At 40.9% G+C, this 18,691-nt stretch overlaps 1 protein-coding gene across 32 annotated transcripts in view; it reads left to right on the top strand.

The window, feature by feature from the left end:
* The window catches only part of CLASP2 (cytoplasmic linker associated protein 2), a 127,801-nt gene that overhangs the window by 22,131 nt on the left and 86,979 nt on the right, over positions 1-18,691 (top strand). For 31 of the 32 annotated variants that reach the window (XM_077916454.1, XM_077916438.1, XM_028750455.2 and 28 more), the window contains one exon: positions 4,494-4,564. In XM_077916454.1, the coding sequence (XP_077772580.1) occupies positions 4,494-4,564 (71 nt within the window). Of the gene's footprint in view, positions 1-4,493; positions 4,565-8,009; positions 8,275-18,691 lie in introns of those variants that run through there. The other variant, XM_077916462.1, reaches the window with a different exon arrangement.

Genomic DNA, 18,691 nt, shown 5'->3' with positions numbered 1-18,691 from the left:
TCTGTTGTTATGGGACTTGCAGAGCAAATGGAAAGGGGAGAATGACTCTTCTGAAGAATTGTACAGTCCCACGTGTGAAGGTTCTGTTCCTACACAAAGAGGCTCTGGAAACATTCTTAAAAGACCTGATACTCTGCTTCCTACTAGTTTCAGAACCTGAAATTTAGATCTATTGGTTTGGGAGAACTATTGCCTAGTCTCCAATATTTCTTCCTTGTGGAGCTAGCGGTAACTGGACAACTAACTCCAGGCAGTGTTGAATATTTAGATCATTTCTAATCCGGCTTCATATCTAGCTTGGGAACATGGGAACAGAAACAGCATTGGTCACCTTGGTAGATTATTTATGACAAGAGTGTAACACCATTTGTTTTGCTGGACCTTTCTGTGGGTTTTGATACCATAAAATATGGTATGCTAGACTTGTTTGAGTTGGGCCTAGGGGAGTGGCTCTGGTTTTTCCTGGAAAATGTGGGTGCTAGAAGACTTCTGTTGTTCAATGGCCTGTGGAATTCCTCAGAGGTGTATTCTATTCTCTATGCTGCTCAGCATGTACATTAACTACTGGGGTAAGCCATCCCAGAGGTTCAAACAAAAGTGTCATTAGTATGCAGATGTGACTTCCACGTGTCTTTTCCATCTGCTGGTCCTAGGGAGGCTGTTGAACTTCTCAATTTGTGCCTTGAGACGGCACAAGTTGAAGATTAATCCAAGCGCTGTGTATGGGGAAGGAGACCCCTGGATTGAGATTTGTAAGTAGTTCTGGATAGGGTTACACTTCCCCCTGAAGAATAACTAGGAGTGCAACTAGGAGTGATGCTGGACTCAGAACCAAATGGGAACATTCAGGTGGCAGTAATAGCTAAGGGTTCTTTTTATCATCTTCAGCTTGTTCCTCTGTTTTGACTCTACCCTCTACCTGGAGGAGCGTGCCTTGGTTATCCATGGTTATCCATGCATTTGTAGCATCCAGGCTGAACTACTGTAACGTTCAATTCATAGTGTTGCCTTTAAATTTTGGAAGTGCGTCTTTCAGAAACTTGAACTGGTAGAAATGCAGCTGTCCAGCTACTGGTAGGGGAGAGGCAGTTGGAGCATATTATACCAAATTATACCAGTTTTCCTGCTTAGTGATATGTTTCCAAAGATGTGGTAAATGGTTCATAACTAGGTTGCTTAAAAGATTCCCTGCACCCAGGTCAACCTGCCAGTCCAATCCTTGAAGATGTGTCTCAGAGGCCCTTCTTATGTGCCCACCTGTAGGGATATCGCGGAGCGGGGAGTGGGGTCCGGAGGGAGCACACTTCCCCGCCAGCAGGCAGCCACAGTCTGCCTGCACGCGTGACCTTGGGGTGCAGGGAACCCCCCCCAGACAAGCCACAGCTGTCTGGTACATCGTTCCACCTATGTCTGACCTTTTGCAGTCTCAGAAGTCAGCGGTGTCCCGTCTGTAAGTTTTTCCCTGAGACCTTTTGTCTCCATTCGTCATACATTGTGCAAGGGGGAAATGACACTGTGGAACAGGTGCCAAAATAACTTTGTACCACCCCACGATTTCGGGACGGAAGATGTGTAAAGGTCACAGCCCAAAAATGTACCTGCCTAGCTTGCATATTTGTCACAATAAAAGGAGGCTCCACAGGAATGGTGGTAGTTCGCTCGCTTCAGACCACCTGTGCGCAGCTCACATGATGATCAACACCTGTCTTGGGCCTTCACTTCACCCACCTGTGGATACAATTGGGCTGGTGGCAACATAGAACAGGGTCTTCTTCACAGTGGCCCCACAGTAGTAGAATTCAGTCCCACATGAGATCAATACTCATCAATATCAATATCTCTCAATACTCCAGATGGACTTTGAAGGTCCACCTTTTCATTACAGCCTTCAGTGGTTCATTATAAATTGTGTTGTACAAATTGTGTTGTGGTCTGGTTTTGCATGTTTAAGTTGCCTTGGGCTGGTTTGGTGCTGGATTTTAGCAGTAATGTGAGAGAGATGTGTTAAAACATAATTTATTTGTGCTTTGATGTATATTTTATAATACTGCTCTGTGAAGAGTGTCTCATGAAAAGCAGGTTCTGAATCAGTTATATAAAGAGAGAGAAATTGGCTAATCAAACAACATCCAGTTCCACGCATCCAGACACCACCTAAAGATCCAACAATTAATGAGATCTTCACTCAGAAAACTAACACAGGGACAGAAAACTTCCCTTTCAGTGGTAAGATTTCACAAAGCAAAGACTTTGGTTTGGGGTTTATGCCCCATTCTATTTTAAAGGTAAAGGGACCCCTGACCGTTACGTCAAGTTGCGGACGACTCTGGGGTTGCGGCGCTCATCTCATTTTACTGGCCAAGGGAGCACCCACAGCTTCTGGGTCATGTGGCCAGCATGACTAAGCCGCTTCTGGCGAACCAGAGCAGCGCATGGAAACGCCGTTTACCTTCCCGCCGGAGCAGTACCTATTTATCTACTTGCACTTTTTGGTGTGCTTTCAAACTGCTAGGTTGGCAGGAGCAGGGACTGAGCAATGGGAGCTCACCCCATTGCGGGGATTCGAACTGCCGACCTTCTGATTGGCAAGCCCTAGGCTCTGTGGTTTAGACCACAGCACCACTATGATTAACTGTTTAGATAGACTTGACATCATTAAACGTTGAGATCTCCTTTGGATAATTGTTCCACAAGGAAACATCATACCACATAAAGTACTTTCTTTCCAACCATTCCTAAGATATGAGCCCCTTAGGTGAGAACATTGTACTGCTTGATACGATCTTTAATTCACCCATTGTATTCTCATATTTTTGCGCCCTTCCACATAGATGCATAGATCCCATTACTTGGGACCAGTAATAGCTCTCTATCTTCAGCTATGCAACAAAATTCAGTAACACACCCCTTCAAATTTCTGCCTCACATGGTGCCACCTCGAGAAGGTAGACTCCTTCCTCTACAAGAGGGCACCACAGCTTTCCTTTCCATTTTCAGACTAACACTCTAGAATTGGCACAGGGAACCTTTGAAACTCCAGACGTTGCAAGCCCATTCTTTCTAGGGCTGATGTGAGCTGTAGTTCAGCAACATCTGAAGGGCCAGAGAGTCCTCATTCCTGCTCTAGAACTTTTGTAGAGTTGATCCACAGAAATGCAAAAAAAACCCTTATGTTTGTGACAGCGTAAAGAACATTGGTTACAGGTAAACAACTCATCTTTAAATAGACACACAAAGTGCCCTTGAATGGCAGTCTGCAAGATGGAAGATAGGCTTCTCAATTGCCCCAACAGTGCTCTGGTCAATTGAGTTTTAAAAATAAGAATAAAAACCACATTGCCCCCCCCCCCACTTTTTTGCTATAAGTACTTTCCCAAGGTTTGAAGCACCTGCTCTTGCGAGACTTCATTTGTCTATGTGGTCAGAAAACTGACTTCTTAAAAATGTAAATACTTTTCTCCTTTTTTGAGGAATTTTCAAGAAGCAGTAATGTTGAACACTTACCAATCACATGTTTGTTACTCTTGCTGATTTTTTTTTTTTAAGTTAATCATTGCTTTGAGAGATTCAAACTGAAATGAGGGTTTCAAGGAATGCAAGCACTGTAGACATAGAAGTCTGGCTGTTTCCAGTAGGGTTGTGTATGCATTGTCTTTTAAAGTGGAAACTAACGCAGATCAGTTCACTCAATAATTCTATTTCCAAGAGAAGTGATTTCAGATATAATACTTTGATGTGGTGCCGCTTAACTACTGATACACAGTGAGTATCATTTGCACCATATTTTTGAGCATTCCTTTGTACAATTTGAAATTGAAAGATTTATAATAGGACTTGCTGAGGATGTGTAACTCTGAAAGTTGGGTTATGGATCTTAAATAATACAACAGGGTAATGGATTATGGGCTACGTAAAAAGAATTAGCAAATCTAACATCTGGAGGATTAGAAAGCTCTAGGAACAGCAAGCACCAGGAAACCAGCCAACATTAGTTGCTGAAAATAGGACACAGAGGCTAAAATGGCTTGGATATGTAGAAGAATGAGACAAACTAGCAGGAGAAAAAGAATATTGGACAGAACCAAAGGGAAAATAACTCTATCAGAAACCAAGAAATAGATGGGTGAACTTAAATAGATGTGAGTATGTTTTGCAGTTAATTGTGAAGAGAGATTCCGACTATGGTAGGGAGAAAGGGGTTGTGTACCTGACTGATGCATGTTGACTGCAAAACTGCATTTAAATATGGTTTCTTTTCCTGCTGTAGTCTTAATAAAATACACACTAGAACATGACTCAAACATAACATTGTGAATTGTGATCACCAGCTTAGCTTGATGATTTGTATTTGTGACATCATTGGGTTTTCTAGAAACTGGGACTTGAGTCCTAGAAAAAAATCAGGATTTGTTAAAATTGTAATTTAAAATGTTTGATTTGAAAAAGGAATGATATGTGCGTTTTTATTTATATATATTTGTTCTTATTCTTAGGTTACAAACAATATTTATGAAATTTGATGAAGTGAAAAACGGTGGCAATATGATTTCAAGCAACTTCAGTGGTGAGTATCCAATAGTGTATGTTGACATGGATATATAAAAAGTTGAATTTAGAGTATTTTAAGCTGCTTGACATGTATGAGTTGTCTTTAGCATTTCTGCAACTAAGGTTAGGCTTAGTTAAATATGGCAAAAGTTAGATATGGATTTAGGTTTTGCAAATGTATGGTATTAATGTTTGTTTTATAGCATCTAACTAGTTAGTACTGCGCAATTTTGAGAAGGAAGTATTGGCACTGTTTAACATGTGCGCCTCGGAACTGTTAAAGCAGTATGGGAAGCAAATGTGACCTATGTCTGGGTTTAGGAAACTGTTTTGGAAAACAGTTATCTGTCCCTGTTGGCTCTCAGCCTCTAGCTTCTTTTGAGAGTTGTTAGATTTTGTTGTCTTTGTTGGTCTCTTGTTACTTGTTTATTACATATTGATCATTTTGTCTAGGAATATACAATATGCATTTCTTTATGAGTTTTTCATGGTTTACATAGTCTAGAATCCCAATTGGTGCCCTTGATTTAATGGAAGGGCTTTTGTTTCAACACACATCTTCTCTGTCTGAAGAAGAGAGGCAATTTTTGTGATTTCCCTCTTTTCCGCACTCTCTGAAAATTGGCGGCTTCCAGAACAGCATGGATGGTGCTGTCAATTGCTGAGTATGGAGGGGCAAATTGGCCACAGTCACCTCTTGGTTAGCAGAGGCATCCGCTAGATCAAAAGGTCATCTGGGAGTGCAATGGGTGCAGTTGGATTCCTGTCTGTGGTGTGCAAATTTGGCATGTTGAACATGCATTTTCATTCTAGCATTTCACTTGTGGACTAAGAGACTTTTCATTTGCTTTCAGTATTTATATTGCAGTCATTCATGTGCGAGATGTATTCATACTGCTTATGGCTTGTGTTTCCAACCCTTCCAGTACAGATGCACTTCTTTAGCTATTTTTGATTGCATTACCATACAATGTTCACTTAACTCAGGACTGGTGAGCCCGTGGCTGTTGGGCTAAGATTCCCATTATCTCTGGCAATTGGCCATGCTAGCTGGGGATGATAGATTTGGAGTTCAACAGCATCTGGAGGGCCACAAGTTCCGTATCCCCGAATTAAGACTTTGCCTCTAAGAAATTATTCTTACTTCACACCCTGTTGAGAATATCTGCATGAGATTCAGTGATGGCTTCTTTGAACAGGGATTTTTACATTCCTAGCACACCCCGTTCATAAAATCTCCCCTTTTATCTTCTGCGAGCAAGCTTCTCTGCCGTTATTCCAATTATGTATGTAAACCATTCTTACAAATATGTTTGCAGATAAGGTTAAAGTCTTTATTTTGACTCCCGACTGCCTTCAATCTGGGTATCATTCTAATAATGTTTTTTCTATGGTGGCTAAACCATAGCCTTATGGCGTGGGGAAGCGCAGTTACTGTTGTGGTTTCTTTTCTTTTTCTCTTCATCTTACATAACCACACAGTAGGTACAAAATGGCATTTCAGTTGCAAGTCTACGCAGGTATCTAACCTATAAAAATACCTTCAATATCTAGATCTCTATGTTGCGTGGCATTTGTGCTGCATAACACTTCTGATGTGGCTGTCAGCTACTCCCAAGTCTTAAGACTGCTATCAGCTGTCTCTCTCATGTGGTATTGCAAACAAGAGGTGTGCTAAGCTTCCCCTATTTATTAGCAAATGAGCAACCATTTCCATGGAAACAGATATTGCAGTCAGCAGCAGAGCCCATTGAATTCCTTTTCTGGGAGGCTGAGTTCTGTAAATGCTGTTTCTTCTACAGGATTTAAGAGGATCCCTGCATTATATTTTAAATGGCTGAAGTTTTCAGCGTTTGTACCTTTTTCACAATAGCAATAAATACCAGAGCGCTCTGAATGGGTTTTGCAGTCATCCAAATGCAACAGCTTATCTGTTCTCATAATGGCCCATTTTATAAATGGAGGGGGAAGGCACACATGAAACTTTCTTTGCCAGAGACTTGAAACATAATGTTAAAGTGGTGTTTAGGATTGCATCACTTCAAACAAATGACACAAAGTACATGTGCGTTTGAACCACATATATTTCTCACTTGTTTGGGTCTCATACATTTTTCATTGCTCAACATCTTTTCTCCATTTGAGATGGTTACCATGCAAATGTCACGGGGGGGGGGGGGATGACTCGCAGTTTGTAAATTATGTTACTTCATTACAGTCATTACACTATGAATAATATACACAAATACAAATTTCCAAATAGTAATTGGGGAACCAAGGTCGTTGTTTGGGATTAATACTTTTACTGGTTCTAGATATTACACTCCTTTTAGCTGTAAATGCATGGGCTGATGTGTTCAACGTTATTTACACAGTGGGAAACTAATTTTAGTTGAGTGCTTTAAAACATTGCAAGTCAAAAATAGGTTTGGGAGGGTCTTTCATCCAGCATGTTCACTATATTTGCACTTTCCAGTGTTGAATTTTTTATCAAAAAAAAAACGACAACAAAACCCCTAAAAACTAAAATCTGGGTTCAGTCAGGGCTCGCCCTCCCAGGTCAGGTGATAAAGACCTGCGAAACAGGAAGCAGGTCTTCCAGGACTCACAGTACTCTAGAAGTCCACCCAGTTAGCTTTGTGGCTAAGCAGGAATTTAAATATGAGTCTCTGTGGTCCTAGTCCAATACTCTAACCATGATGACAGACTAATCAAATTCCAGCAGTCTGTCTCTACCATTCATAGTTAAACGATCTATAGCCCTTTCCAGTTTAAAGGGGGAGAACAGAAACATTTCTGTGTGTGAATATTTGGTTTAAAAAATCATTTCAGTAAAACCATTTGCTGTTGCAAGGATTTCCTTGCAGCAGCAAACGGTTTCACTGAAATGAATTTGCTAATCTATACTTTGCTAATCTATGTGTTACCATATTGCTTTGTCAGTTTTAAAAATTCCTTTTGAGAAGTGCTTGCCTTGACTCTTGTGTGTGGCTCAGACGTGAAGTACACTGCCTTTTTGCCTGGGATAATGTGGCTAGCTTGGGTTTTGTCACTGTCTTTACCAGGAGCAATCTTCATTAAGTGGCACGTCTTTCTTTGAATAGAAAAGCCTTTGAAGGTCTGCCTTTGACGTGATTTGTTTACAGCAACCAGTGATGGCTGAACACAATGAGAGATTGAGAAGGCAGCAAAAAAAGAAAGGCCAGAGAAGAATATGACACATCTTCTGTTCATAGCTATGCAAATCAGATAATCATTTGGTCATGTGCTCATTGCTGATTACACATGAATCCTTAGGGAATGGAAGCAGAAAATGATTACTGGACGCATGCCTTGTGTTTTGATGACTGCATTAAAAGTCCCTGTCGAATAACCTTCATTGCATGTGAGCAATACCTTTAAAGAAAAAGGCAGGCGGCTAGGGAAGGATTTTTTTTTCTTCCTGTGCCGGCAAGTGTGTTATTAGGTTTAAGCAGGAGAGAGGCTGGTTATAATGGATGGAAGGAGCTTCCTGCAAGAAGCAGGACCTTTATTTTGAAGTGGTGTAGCAGCTGTTGCTGGTTGCAGTAGAGAACTGCAGATCTGACTGGGTCACACAGTGCTCTGTCGTCTTCACGCTGCACTGGATTGAGAGTGGCGCAGGCACTTATAGTCACTCAGATTGAAGTTGTATCCCTGGGAAAAGCTCCTGGTAGCATTGCAACTGTGTAATGGCTGTTGGGGATGGTGAGTACAGCCTTGTTTTTGTTGTCAATTAGACTTAGCTTGTGTGCGTTTGAATGTTGGAACAACCTTGCTATGTTAAGCCCATATTTGTGTTACACCAAGATTCATTTGCTGTATAGCTTTTAGAGCTCTGAAATTTAAATTTGCTTTAAGCAACAATAAGAGTAGACATAGAATTGTCTGCCAGCCCTATATTCAGTGGTTTTATGTGTCTATGAGGAGGGCATGCCCTCTCTGTATCAGCAGTGAGGAAGTGTATATACTTAGCTGTACAAAGTCATTATTTGAAGAAAATGCAGAGTTATGTTTTTTAAACCTTTGTCTGTATTAAAGATACTTAAGTCTTAGCATCTGTCAGATTGATGTTATACATGAGCTTGCCATTGCTACCATCCTTGAACAATCTGCCTAGAGGATTGAAGAGCCATAATGCTAATTTTTTGTTTTGTTTTGTTTTGTTTTAGAATTATGTATTTGTACTTTTTAAAGATGGCATTGTAACTAATCATACTAGGGTTCTTCTGCATGTTTTCTTTTGGAGATACTTTATGATTTGCACAAATGCTCCTAAAATATCACCTTACGGGGTTATTTGACCTTTATAGAACTTGATAATATATGGGGCAGCAAATTAATGTCTAGGGCATTGACTTTGTCTTGGAGTTTATATTTAGTAATAGCAGCTCAAATAATTTATTCAAGGTATATCTTTCAGCAGGGGTTAGGAAACTGAAAGAAAGCTAAAAAGAAAGATGTAATTACATATAAATAATAGCCTTACATATCTAGGTGTAAAATAAGGCATTCTTCTACAGTGGATTCCTATGATGTCTGTGTTCTAATCCATTGGAAATTAGACAATAGATTAGACTGAGTATTTTGTAGTCCTTAAGATGTTTGCATAATCCTATACCATTGATATGTGTAGTTAGACAAACTTTGGAAATGGTTAGCTTTAAAAGTTTTAAGTGCCACTTCATAAATTCAAATATGTCTCTATAATTGAAATTGTCTGAAAATGAGATTTTTCAACATGTCTAAAATTCAGTTAGATTCCCCCCCCCCCAAACATGTCTACTCACCTTTTTTTTATCACTAGCAGAAGTACTAAAAAATAGCATTGTTCTGAAAGTCAACTGACACTGGTATGGAGAAGCTTTGCATAAAATGTCAGATCCAATTAGGATTGTGTAGGATGATCTAGCAGCTTTTTCTTGCTTAAATCCACCATTCACCACATCTAGGGGATATTCACTCTTGATAACAAAGTTGAACAATGTCATGAGAAAGAAAATCAAAAATAATACTGTAAGTTGTAGATAATCTAGTCTGTAGATGATTTAGTTACCTGGATATATTGACTTGGTTGCAAAGAGACAAAACCAAAGTTTCACTCAGGCAACAGGATTTTTCTGTCTCCTCAGTGCAATCAGGTATGACCCCAAGCTATTTCTGCTTGTTGAGGGACCCTCTGGAAAGGCATGAGATGTGCAAAGGGCTGCAGCTAGTGGGAGAAATCTGGAGACCTCCATGCACAAGCCAAAGTGTTCCACTTGCAGGCTATTTGGATCCCTTTTAAAATGTGACTTTTAGAATTTCTACTTTTGCTAGCAGAATGAATGAAGACTTGCGTCTGACTGAACCTTACCTTAAGCATACCAAGAATTCAGATATATGGGAAATTGTTTCTGTTCTTAACAGTTTTTCTGTTTAAAAGCACTGGATTTGAACCTTAATTTTCCATTATGAGCGGTGGAAACATAGGTGATTCTATAGATGGAACTCTGAAGCTTTTATTTGAAATTTGTTCCCTCAAATTATTTTGGAAGGTTCCAGAGCAATGCATTTCTTTTTCTGCTTGAAAATGTATGAGTGTTTGTTAGAAATATTCAGATACCTTCAAATCATATTACGTTGGTGCTGTGTGAAGCTGGCAGACAACAGTTCTGGGCAGTAGACTTTTTGTGTGTAAGGTGCTCCTTGAAGAGGATAAAGTTATATCCCTTGTTAGCCAGATTAAGGCTCTCAGTCTGTATCTAACATAATTGCTGCGTACTACTATCATGTAGGCCCAAGATCATACTATTGTAATTCAATGATTATCAGTGTGTTGCTATTTTGTTAAAAGTAAGTACATTAATAAGATTCTTCCTTGGCTTTTGCCAGTATAATGTCAAACTTGAAAGACTATTTTAAAAAGTACATTCAATCCAGATTTGTTGAGAAGGCTTAGACAAGTTAATTCCTGATGAGGAAAATTTTTTAATGAAGTTATTCATTAGAAAACAAGCACACGTAGTGTTTAATGGTAATAAATGCAAGTGCATTTAACGGGGGGCGGGATCCATTTTGTACAAACAACAAATTGAATGAATGAATAAACTTTATTACAGTCACAGACCAGCATAAGAGAAACATGAATAAAATAGCAGTTAGGATTTAAACAGGTAATTGTTAAGGAAAATAAGAACAAAGAAACAAGCATAGGATAAAACATGTGAATAGAGTACGAGATTAAACACAGATGATTGATGAATAAGAACTGATAATTAAAACAGATAAGGACTAAAAGACGCGCAGTTAAAACAACTATAAGGGGTGGAGCTTGGGGGAATAACGGTCTTGCAACATGGGTCTTCGGTTTAGGACTGGTTTGCAGCACAAACCATCCTTTGGTGAATATCCATCATGGCAGCGCAAAATCTAACAACTGAGTTTGTAACATCTGGGTTTTCATCCTGGAGTAGTAGGGAGATGCTGAGTTGTTCTGTACGTCCTGGGAATTTGTGCAGGATAAGCAGGATAAACCTGACTCGTATGTCTACATGTTCCGTTGTTTCCTGCTGCTCAGGACCACATGGGTATTTCCTCTCCTTGTATGGTGTCTTCCTACAACGGCCTTTCTGAATGGCTATGGGGAGAGTCTGACAATGGGGCAGAGTGAAAGCCCTTCGCTGTTTTGAGATTTCAAGGTTGGTTATATATGGCATTTGGGAGTTGAGGTATCTACTGGTTTCACTGATTAGAAATTTTGGGAACCTAGCTAGGTCTGCTTGATGTTCTGTGTCTTCCACACGCTGTTTAATATATTTTTTTAGCTTGTTCATACCCCATGTCAAGTAAAATCTGTGGGTTGAAGCCTAGAGTGGTTATTATATTTTTCACTGCTCGTTTCCATGTCGATTTGAAATTGTCCTTAATAGTCAGGGGAGCAAGGCCGCTCGGGAAGAAAGATAGTCTCAACCAGTAATTTAGAGTGTAATTTAAAGTTCAACTCAAATTTGTTGAACTTGTATTGCAGACAAAAGAGTTTCATTTAAAACTGAATTTATAGACTTTTAGGCATTTAATCATAGAATACATGAAGCTGTCCTCACCGTTGTTGTCAATTGAAATATTCTAAAATTAGTTTCTTTCCATGTTTTTGGTTGGATTAGTTTTCCTAATTTGCATAATATCTACATCATGAGGGGCGTGACATAACTTAAACTTAAAGCGTATAGTTGTTGCTGTTCCCAGACGCTGCTCCCCCCTGTGTGCCACACAAACTTGGGTCTCTCTCCAGGTGCATCTCTCTCAATCACACATGCTCAGTGCACAGTTGAGCGTGTGCGCGCACACACACATTCAGAAAAGCCTCTCCATGGGTGAAGGAAGATCCTGACATTCCCCTCCAAAATAAAAAATAAGAGGGACCGGCGCAGTGTGATGCCGGAAATCGTGTCTGCACATGTCTGCGGCGCTGGGAATTGCTTCTGCGCATGCCCAGACGCTATTTCCAGCGCCGCGGACATGCGCAGACGTAATTTCCAGTGCCGCTCAGTGAGTCGCAGTGCGCGGGGGACAAGTCAAGTGGGTGGCTCGGTTCGAGGGCGACTTGTGGGCCGGGAAACTGTCTTCGTGGGCCGCATCTGGCCCAAGGGCTGCACGTTGCCAACCCCTGATCTAGTCCAACCCCCTGCAGTGCAGGAATCTTTCACCCAATGTGTCGATTGAACTCACAACCCTGAGATTAAGAATCGCATGCTCTACTGACAGAGCTATCTGACTACAAGATTGATGAATGCCAGAAAGTATTGTGTAATTTTTTTTGGTTTGTAAGCTTTTTTTGTGTGTATGGCAGGGACGCGGATGGCACTGTGGGTTGAACCACAGAGCCTAGGGCTTGCTGATCAGAAGGTCGGAGGTTCAAATCCCTGCGACGGGGTGAGCTCCCGTTGCCCAGTCTCTGCTCCTGCCAACCTAGCAGTTCGAAAGCACGTCAAAGTGCAAGTAGATAAATAGGTACCACTCCGGCGGGAAGGTAAACGCTGTTTCCATGTGCTGCTCTGGTTCGCCAGAAGCAGATTAGTCATGCTGGCCACATGACCCGGAAGCTATACGCCGGCTCCCTTGGCCAATAAAGTGAGATGAGTGCCGCAACCCCAGAGTCATCCGCGACTGGACCTAATGGTCAGGGTCCCTTTACCTTTAAGCTTCTTTTACAACTTTTCTGGCTGATGATTTCAATAAATGGTTGTTGGGAAGTTGACAACCAGCATCAAGTCAAACCAATAATTTAATATAGCAGTAGCTTTGTCACTAAGCCCATAACTAATTAGCCGGTAAATTATCTTTTTAAAAAATATCGCCTGCTGGGGGCTTGCAGTGGAGGCACAGAGTGCCCTGACCCTTCTGTAGCAGTGTGATGCATTTCCATGCTTGCTATGGAGGAGAGGGCTTACATTATCCAGTTGGGACACTTGGCTTCTAAGCTGAGTATGGAGGAGGGATAGAGCACCCACCCACCCACACACATACAGTACATATGCAGATGTATAGCTCCTCAACACTTGTGGCTAACAGACACGTGCTTTAATACAAGGCTGAAATGCAATAAAACATAGTTTTAGAGGCAATGGCTGATGAATCAATAAGGTCGCTGCAAGGTGGTGATTTGTCACTCAAGATTTCTAGATGTCATTTTACGAAGCCGGGTATTTTGTGAAAAAGCACGCCCATTGTTTTTTTCCTTAGATGCGTTCCTTAAAATGGGGGTGACTAAACTTGGTGGATGTGATCCGTGGCGAACTCTTTGGGGCAGCATGGTGGGTGGGCCAAAAGAAGCTATGTGCCTCTCACACTCCTGCAGAAGCAAATACTCACAGGCAGTGAGGAGAAGTAGTTAATTCTCCCTTCTCTGCTTATCAAGTGATTAATTTGAAGAGGGGGGGAGGAGAAGGAAATTTGCATTTCCATCAGGGCTCTTTGTGTCTTTGTTCCGAATGAGGGCAGGGTAGAAAATTTTACTTGGGAGGAGGCCAGATTCCCCCACCTTAAAAAAAAGCCAACAAAACTAGAGACCTAGGGTTTGATGCAAACTTCATCTTCTGATATCTGTTGACAGAAATGTCCCTTGAATATGCAGCAGGTTTTTGATCCAGTGCAGGGATCTTGCCTGTGGATTCTCCCTTCCTCCTTCAGCCCCCACACCCATGCTGCTTAGGAGGGTCCCCCAACCCTCAAGCACTGCACAAAGTAGCCCTGGGGCTTGTACTGGGAGGGGGAAATCCTCAAAATTTGTCTTGCCCTCCACCAGTGGGAATTCCACTTAGGATACTTCCATTTGCTAGAGTCAGGTCTATGTCCACCCCTTAGTTCCCTGTTCTTGTGGTTCCCCCTTGTAATTGGTAATCCTTTAGTTGGGTATAATGTCCGTTGTAAATGCCTATTTTCCCCCAGGGTTGGAGGGTCTGTTATAAACTCTTAAATTTTAACCAGAATTAATGTTCCTTGAGACTTCATTTGTCTGCATAGTTTTCTGGTAGTAAAGTCTCCACATGGTCACTTAACATCCTACTTTATGTGGAGATGCATATATGTGAAATAGTCACAACTTTAAAAAAATATTTCCAAAATATATTTAAACCCAAAAGTGAGAGACTGTTACGCAAAAGGAGTCTGACTTAACATATACCAGGTGAGAGGCTGGTTTTGATATACAAGGTTAGAGGATGATGCCAGATTGGCCCCATGCTTTGAAAAGTAGAGTACTAAGTAGCTTTGGTTATATTGAACCCTTTAAAATCAAGCCCCATTTTTTAAAGAGCCAGTTGAAAAATACATCACAAGAAAAAAAAATGAAGTAACACAAAATAATTGGTTGATACAGGCTGGGATATCAAGACTTTCTGCAGGCTAGTTAGTCATCCTTTAGCCCCATTGAAATCAATGAGACTTGTTAATCATGACTGCCTTGTGTGACTTACTTTGTTGGGAGTCCAAAATGCATCAGTTAAGTATAATGTTACATGACATAAGTAAACTTAAGAGTGTTTACTTAATTAATCTCTATTAACTAGATATATATATATATTTTAAAAAATGTCTACTTGTGGTAGACTGTATATTTTTTAAAAGTTTCTGTGTGTTCTGAAATACCGATTCCTGCTTACTGAAATCCAGTTTTTGAAATGCCCATAAAGATGGCCAGTTAAGTTGCCAGCTATTGTGGTGGGTTTTTTTGTGATGTGCATCCTTGTCCATTTTTTAAATTGGACTGAGACCAACTCTTTACTACTCAGTGGTTATGTTATAAAAAAATGCTGATAAAGGCAAAGGCGGAATTCAACATCACACTGATTTGATAAAGGCAAAACAATATTTCCTCTCTACCCCACCATGCACTGTTCTGGAGCATGGAAAGGAGGAAGGGGAAAGCCCTGTTGTGCTAGCAGGAGTTCTTGTGCACTTCACTAGTGCACTAGGCTAGTTGAATCTAACCCTTAGTTTTTGCGTTTATAATTTATTTTAATTATTTATTTATTAAATTTGTATACTGCCCTATACCAGTAGATCTCAGGACAGTTTACAACATAAAAGTACAATATATTATGGGGCCGCTTTGGGTCATTTGCCGAGTCTTATTTGCTAGGTGTTGTCCATACAATTCTTATTGACTGCGACATAGAGAATGAAATGCCTTCAGTTGGTTATAAGACCTATTATGTTAAAAGTAAAAACAATTATTCACAAACATTTCTGAAAACTAAATTGTGGATTAAGATTGGGAAAATTCTTGCATGAGGGATCAGCCTGCTTGAAGGGTCAGTAGCCAGAGGTAGGAAGACACAGCCAAGTTCCTTGAATTGTAACCAACATTTTGATGTGTCACTTAAGAGCAGTTCATGCCTATCATTATTGGCACAGGAGACCTCAGACATGAACATGCCTTATAATATTCATATTGCTGATAAATATGTGTTTCTAAAGTGTCCACTTTTTTGGTGCAGTGAAGGCCATTATGCATGCTCAGGGAGCCGCTGATTCTAGAAAATTCATAACTTTTTTGAATTCCCTTTGTTGTTATTTCAATTGAGCCTCGCCTATTGGAAGAACAACAGTTACGAATTTGCTAGAACCAGCAGCTTCCTGAGCATGCATAATCTCCTTGGAAATCTACATTTCAAGGAAGGATTTAGCAAAATGATGTCAGGCAAGTGGATAAATCTCCAAGACAGAACTGCTGAAGCAATAAACTATATAATACTTCTGACATCTTTATTAAGTAACCTGTAAAGCAGTGGCATGACATTGACCAACTGGCACCATCTCTGCCAAGTTCCAAAATGGTTTTACATATATGAAATGCAAACTTGTTTTCTCAGCTGCTAACAAAATAAAGGCAGTCGATTTAAACGTTTTGCAAATTTTCTGTTGCACCAATGTTGACCTCTGTGAACTGAAGATAGCGATGATGATGATGATGATAATAATAATAATAATAATAATAATAATAATAATAATTTATTATTTATACCCCACCCATCTGGCTGAGTTTCCCCAGCCACTCTGGGCGGCTTCCAATCGAGTATTAAAAACAATACAGCATTAAATATTAAAAACTTTTCTATAGGCAAGAGTTTGCCCCAAAAGTATTTGCTTTGGGACTTTTCCATGTGAGATTGCTACCAAACCAAATTAGAGATGCCTAAATAAATGTGTGGTTCAGAGACTGTTCAGGTATATGCTTCCCTCTGTGCTTGTTGAAATTGGGAGATCAAAGTTATTTGAATGTGTGGCCTCCTTTATTCCTAGATGCTGAAACTGAAAGGAAAGTCTGTTTCATTGTCCAGGATTAGAGGAATGTCATGTTTTGATAAAGTGGTCTTCCAGTTCATGCATTTATCTCTTTAGGGAGCAAGACCACAAAGCCCCGAGGCCTGTTCCAGTCTCTCAGAGAAGCAAGAAAAGTAGAGTAATTGCTGGACAGCTTCTCTGGCACCTCTGTTCCCATAGTTCAAGTAGCTGCTAAATTGTGAATGCAAGAAAGTGGGTTAAAGAAGGAAATGTATATGTTTCCTTGGATGGAGGAAACATTTTCCTCTTGAGCTATGTTTCCCATTTCTGAGATGTAATGGGGTATTCTCAAACCCTTAACTAGATCTGTGTGCAATATATATATATATATATATATATATATATATATATATATATATGCTTTCGTAGATTTTCACGGGTATAGGTATGCAGGTTTTGGTGTCCTCGGGTGTCTTCCCGTGTAAAAGTTGGGGTGTCTAGGCGACGTTTCGACGAGGTCTCACTCGTCATCTTCAGGCTGGTGCTTTCGGCTTCTTGTTACTGGAACAGAGCAGGATCTCAGTGTTTGAGTTCCTATAAATACTGTTGAGGGGTGTGGTGTGTAGCCTCCAATGTTCTGGGCCGAGAGGAAGTTCCCAGGCTAGTGTGCCTTTTCTTCTTTTGTTCCTTAGTTGCTTGAGGGATATCTTGAGTGATTTCTTGAGTGATATCCTGAGTACCACTTAGGTGGGTCATTAGGTGTGGATTAGTTGCTAAAGCCTTTGTGTCTTGACCTCTTGAACTTTGTGAAGAGTTTTTCTGAGAAGATGGCTGTAGTTGTGCTCTGGCTTGGCTTCGTGTATAGGGGCGAGCTGTGGTTTTGTGGCCTGTGCCAGCCAGATCTGTGTAGGGATTGCAGGGGGGTGCAGCATCCGGAGGTGCCATCATGGTTTGGCTACTGGATGGTGTCTGTGATTTATCTGTGGAGAGGGTCTGGGTTTGGGTCTGGTGTGGTTGATTGGTGATGGCGTTCTGTGTGCCTCTGGATCTGGTGTCAGTTTTTGTGGGGAGGGCTAATTTCCAGATGTCTGGCAAGCGGGATGTGTCGTCACGCTTGTTCATGTTGTGAGGGTGTTTCTCTATCTCGATGGCTTCCATGATTATTCTCTTGTGGTGATGTTCCATGTTAGAGAGCAATTTGGAATCTGCAAAATTAATTTCGTGTCCTGTTTCTTTCATGTGTTGGAAAAGAGAGGAAGTTTTTTCTTCTTTTTTGACGGCATTCTTGTGTTCTGCGATACGTGCATTTATTCGTCTGTTTGTTTGTCCAATGTACGTGGCTGGGCAGACTTTGCAGGGTATTTCATAGACCCCTTGGTTTTCCAACTGGATTTTATCCTTGGGGTTTCTGAGGATATTGGCTATCTTTTGGTTGGCGCAAAAGGCTGTTTTGATATTGTGTTTATGGAGGATTTTGCTAATTTTATCTGTAGTGCCCTTGATATAAGGAAGGAGGGCCATGCCATTGTTTTCTTCTGTGTCTTGGTTTTTGGGGGGTGCCCTCCTTCCTTATATCAAGGGCACTACAGATAAAATTAGCAAAATCCTCCATAAACACAATATCAAAACAGCCTTTTGCGCCAACCAAAAGATAGCCAATATCCTCAGAAACCCCAAGGATAAAATCCAGTTGGAAAACCAAGGGGTCTATGAAATACCCTGCAAAGTCTGCCCAGCCACGTACATTGGACAAACAAACAGACGAATAAATGCACGTATCGCAGAACACAAGAATGCCGTCAAAAAAGAAGAAAAAACTTCCTCTCTTTTCCAACACATGAAAGAAACAGGACACGAAATTAATTTTGCAGATTCCAAATTGCTCTCTAACATGGAACATCACCACAAGAGAATAATCATGGAAGCCATCGAGATAGAGAAACACCCTCACAACATGAACAAGCGTGACGACACATCCCGCTTGCCAGACATCTGGAAATTAGCCCTCCCCACAAAAACTGACACCAGATCCAGAGGCACACAGAACGCCATCACCAATCAACCACACCAGACCCAAACCCAGACCCTCTCCACAGATAAATTACAGACACCATCCAGTAGCCAAACCATGATGGCACCTCCGGATGCTGCACCCCCCTGCAATCCCTACACAGATCTGGCTGGCACAGGCCACAAAACCACAGCTCGCCCCTATACACGAAGCCAAGCCAGAGCACAACTACAGCCATCTTCTCAGAAAAACTCTTCACAAAGTTCAAGAGGTCAAGACACAAAGGCTTTAGCAACTAATCCACACCTAATGACCCACCTAAGTGGTACTCAGGATATCACTCAAGAA

The sequence above is a fragment of the Podarcis muralis genome, chromosome 12 (genome assembly GCF_964188315.1).
Source record: "Podarcis muralis chromosome 12, rPodMur119.hap1.1, whole genome shotgun sequence".
Lineage (NCBI taxonomy): Eukaryota > Metazoa > Chordata > Lepidosauria > Squamata > Lacertidae > Podarcis > Podarcis muralis.
Note: the sequence above shows the minus strand (reverse complement) of the source record. Positions and strands in the feature narration are given on the sequence as shown.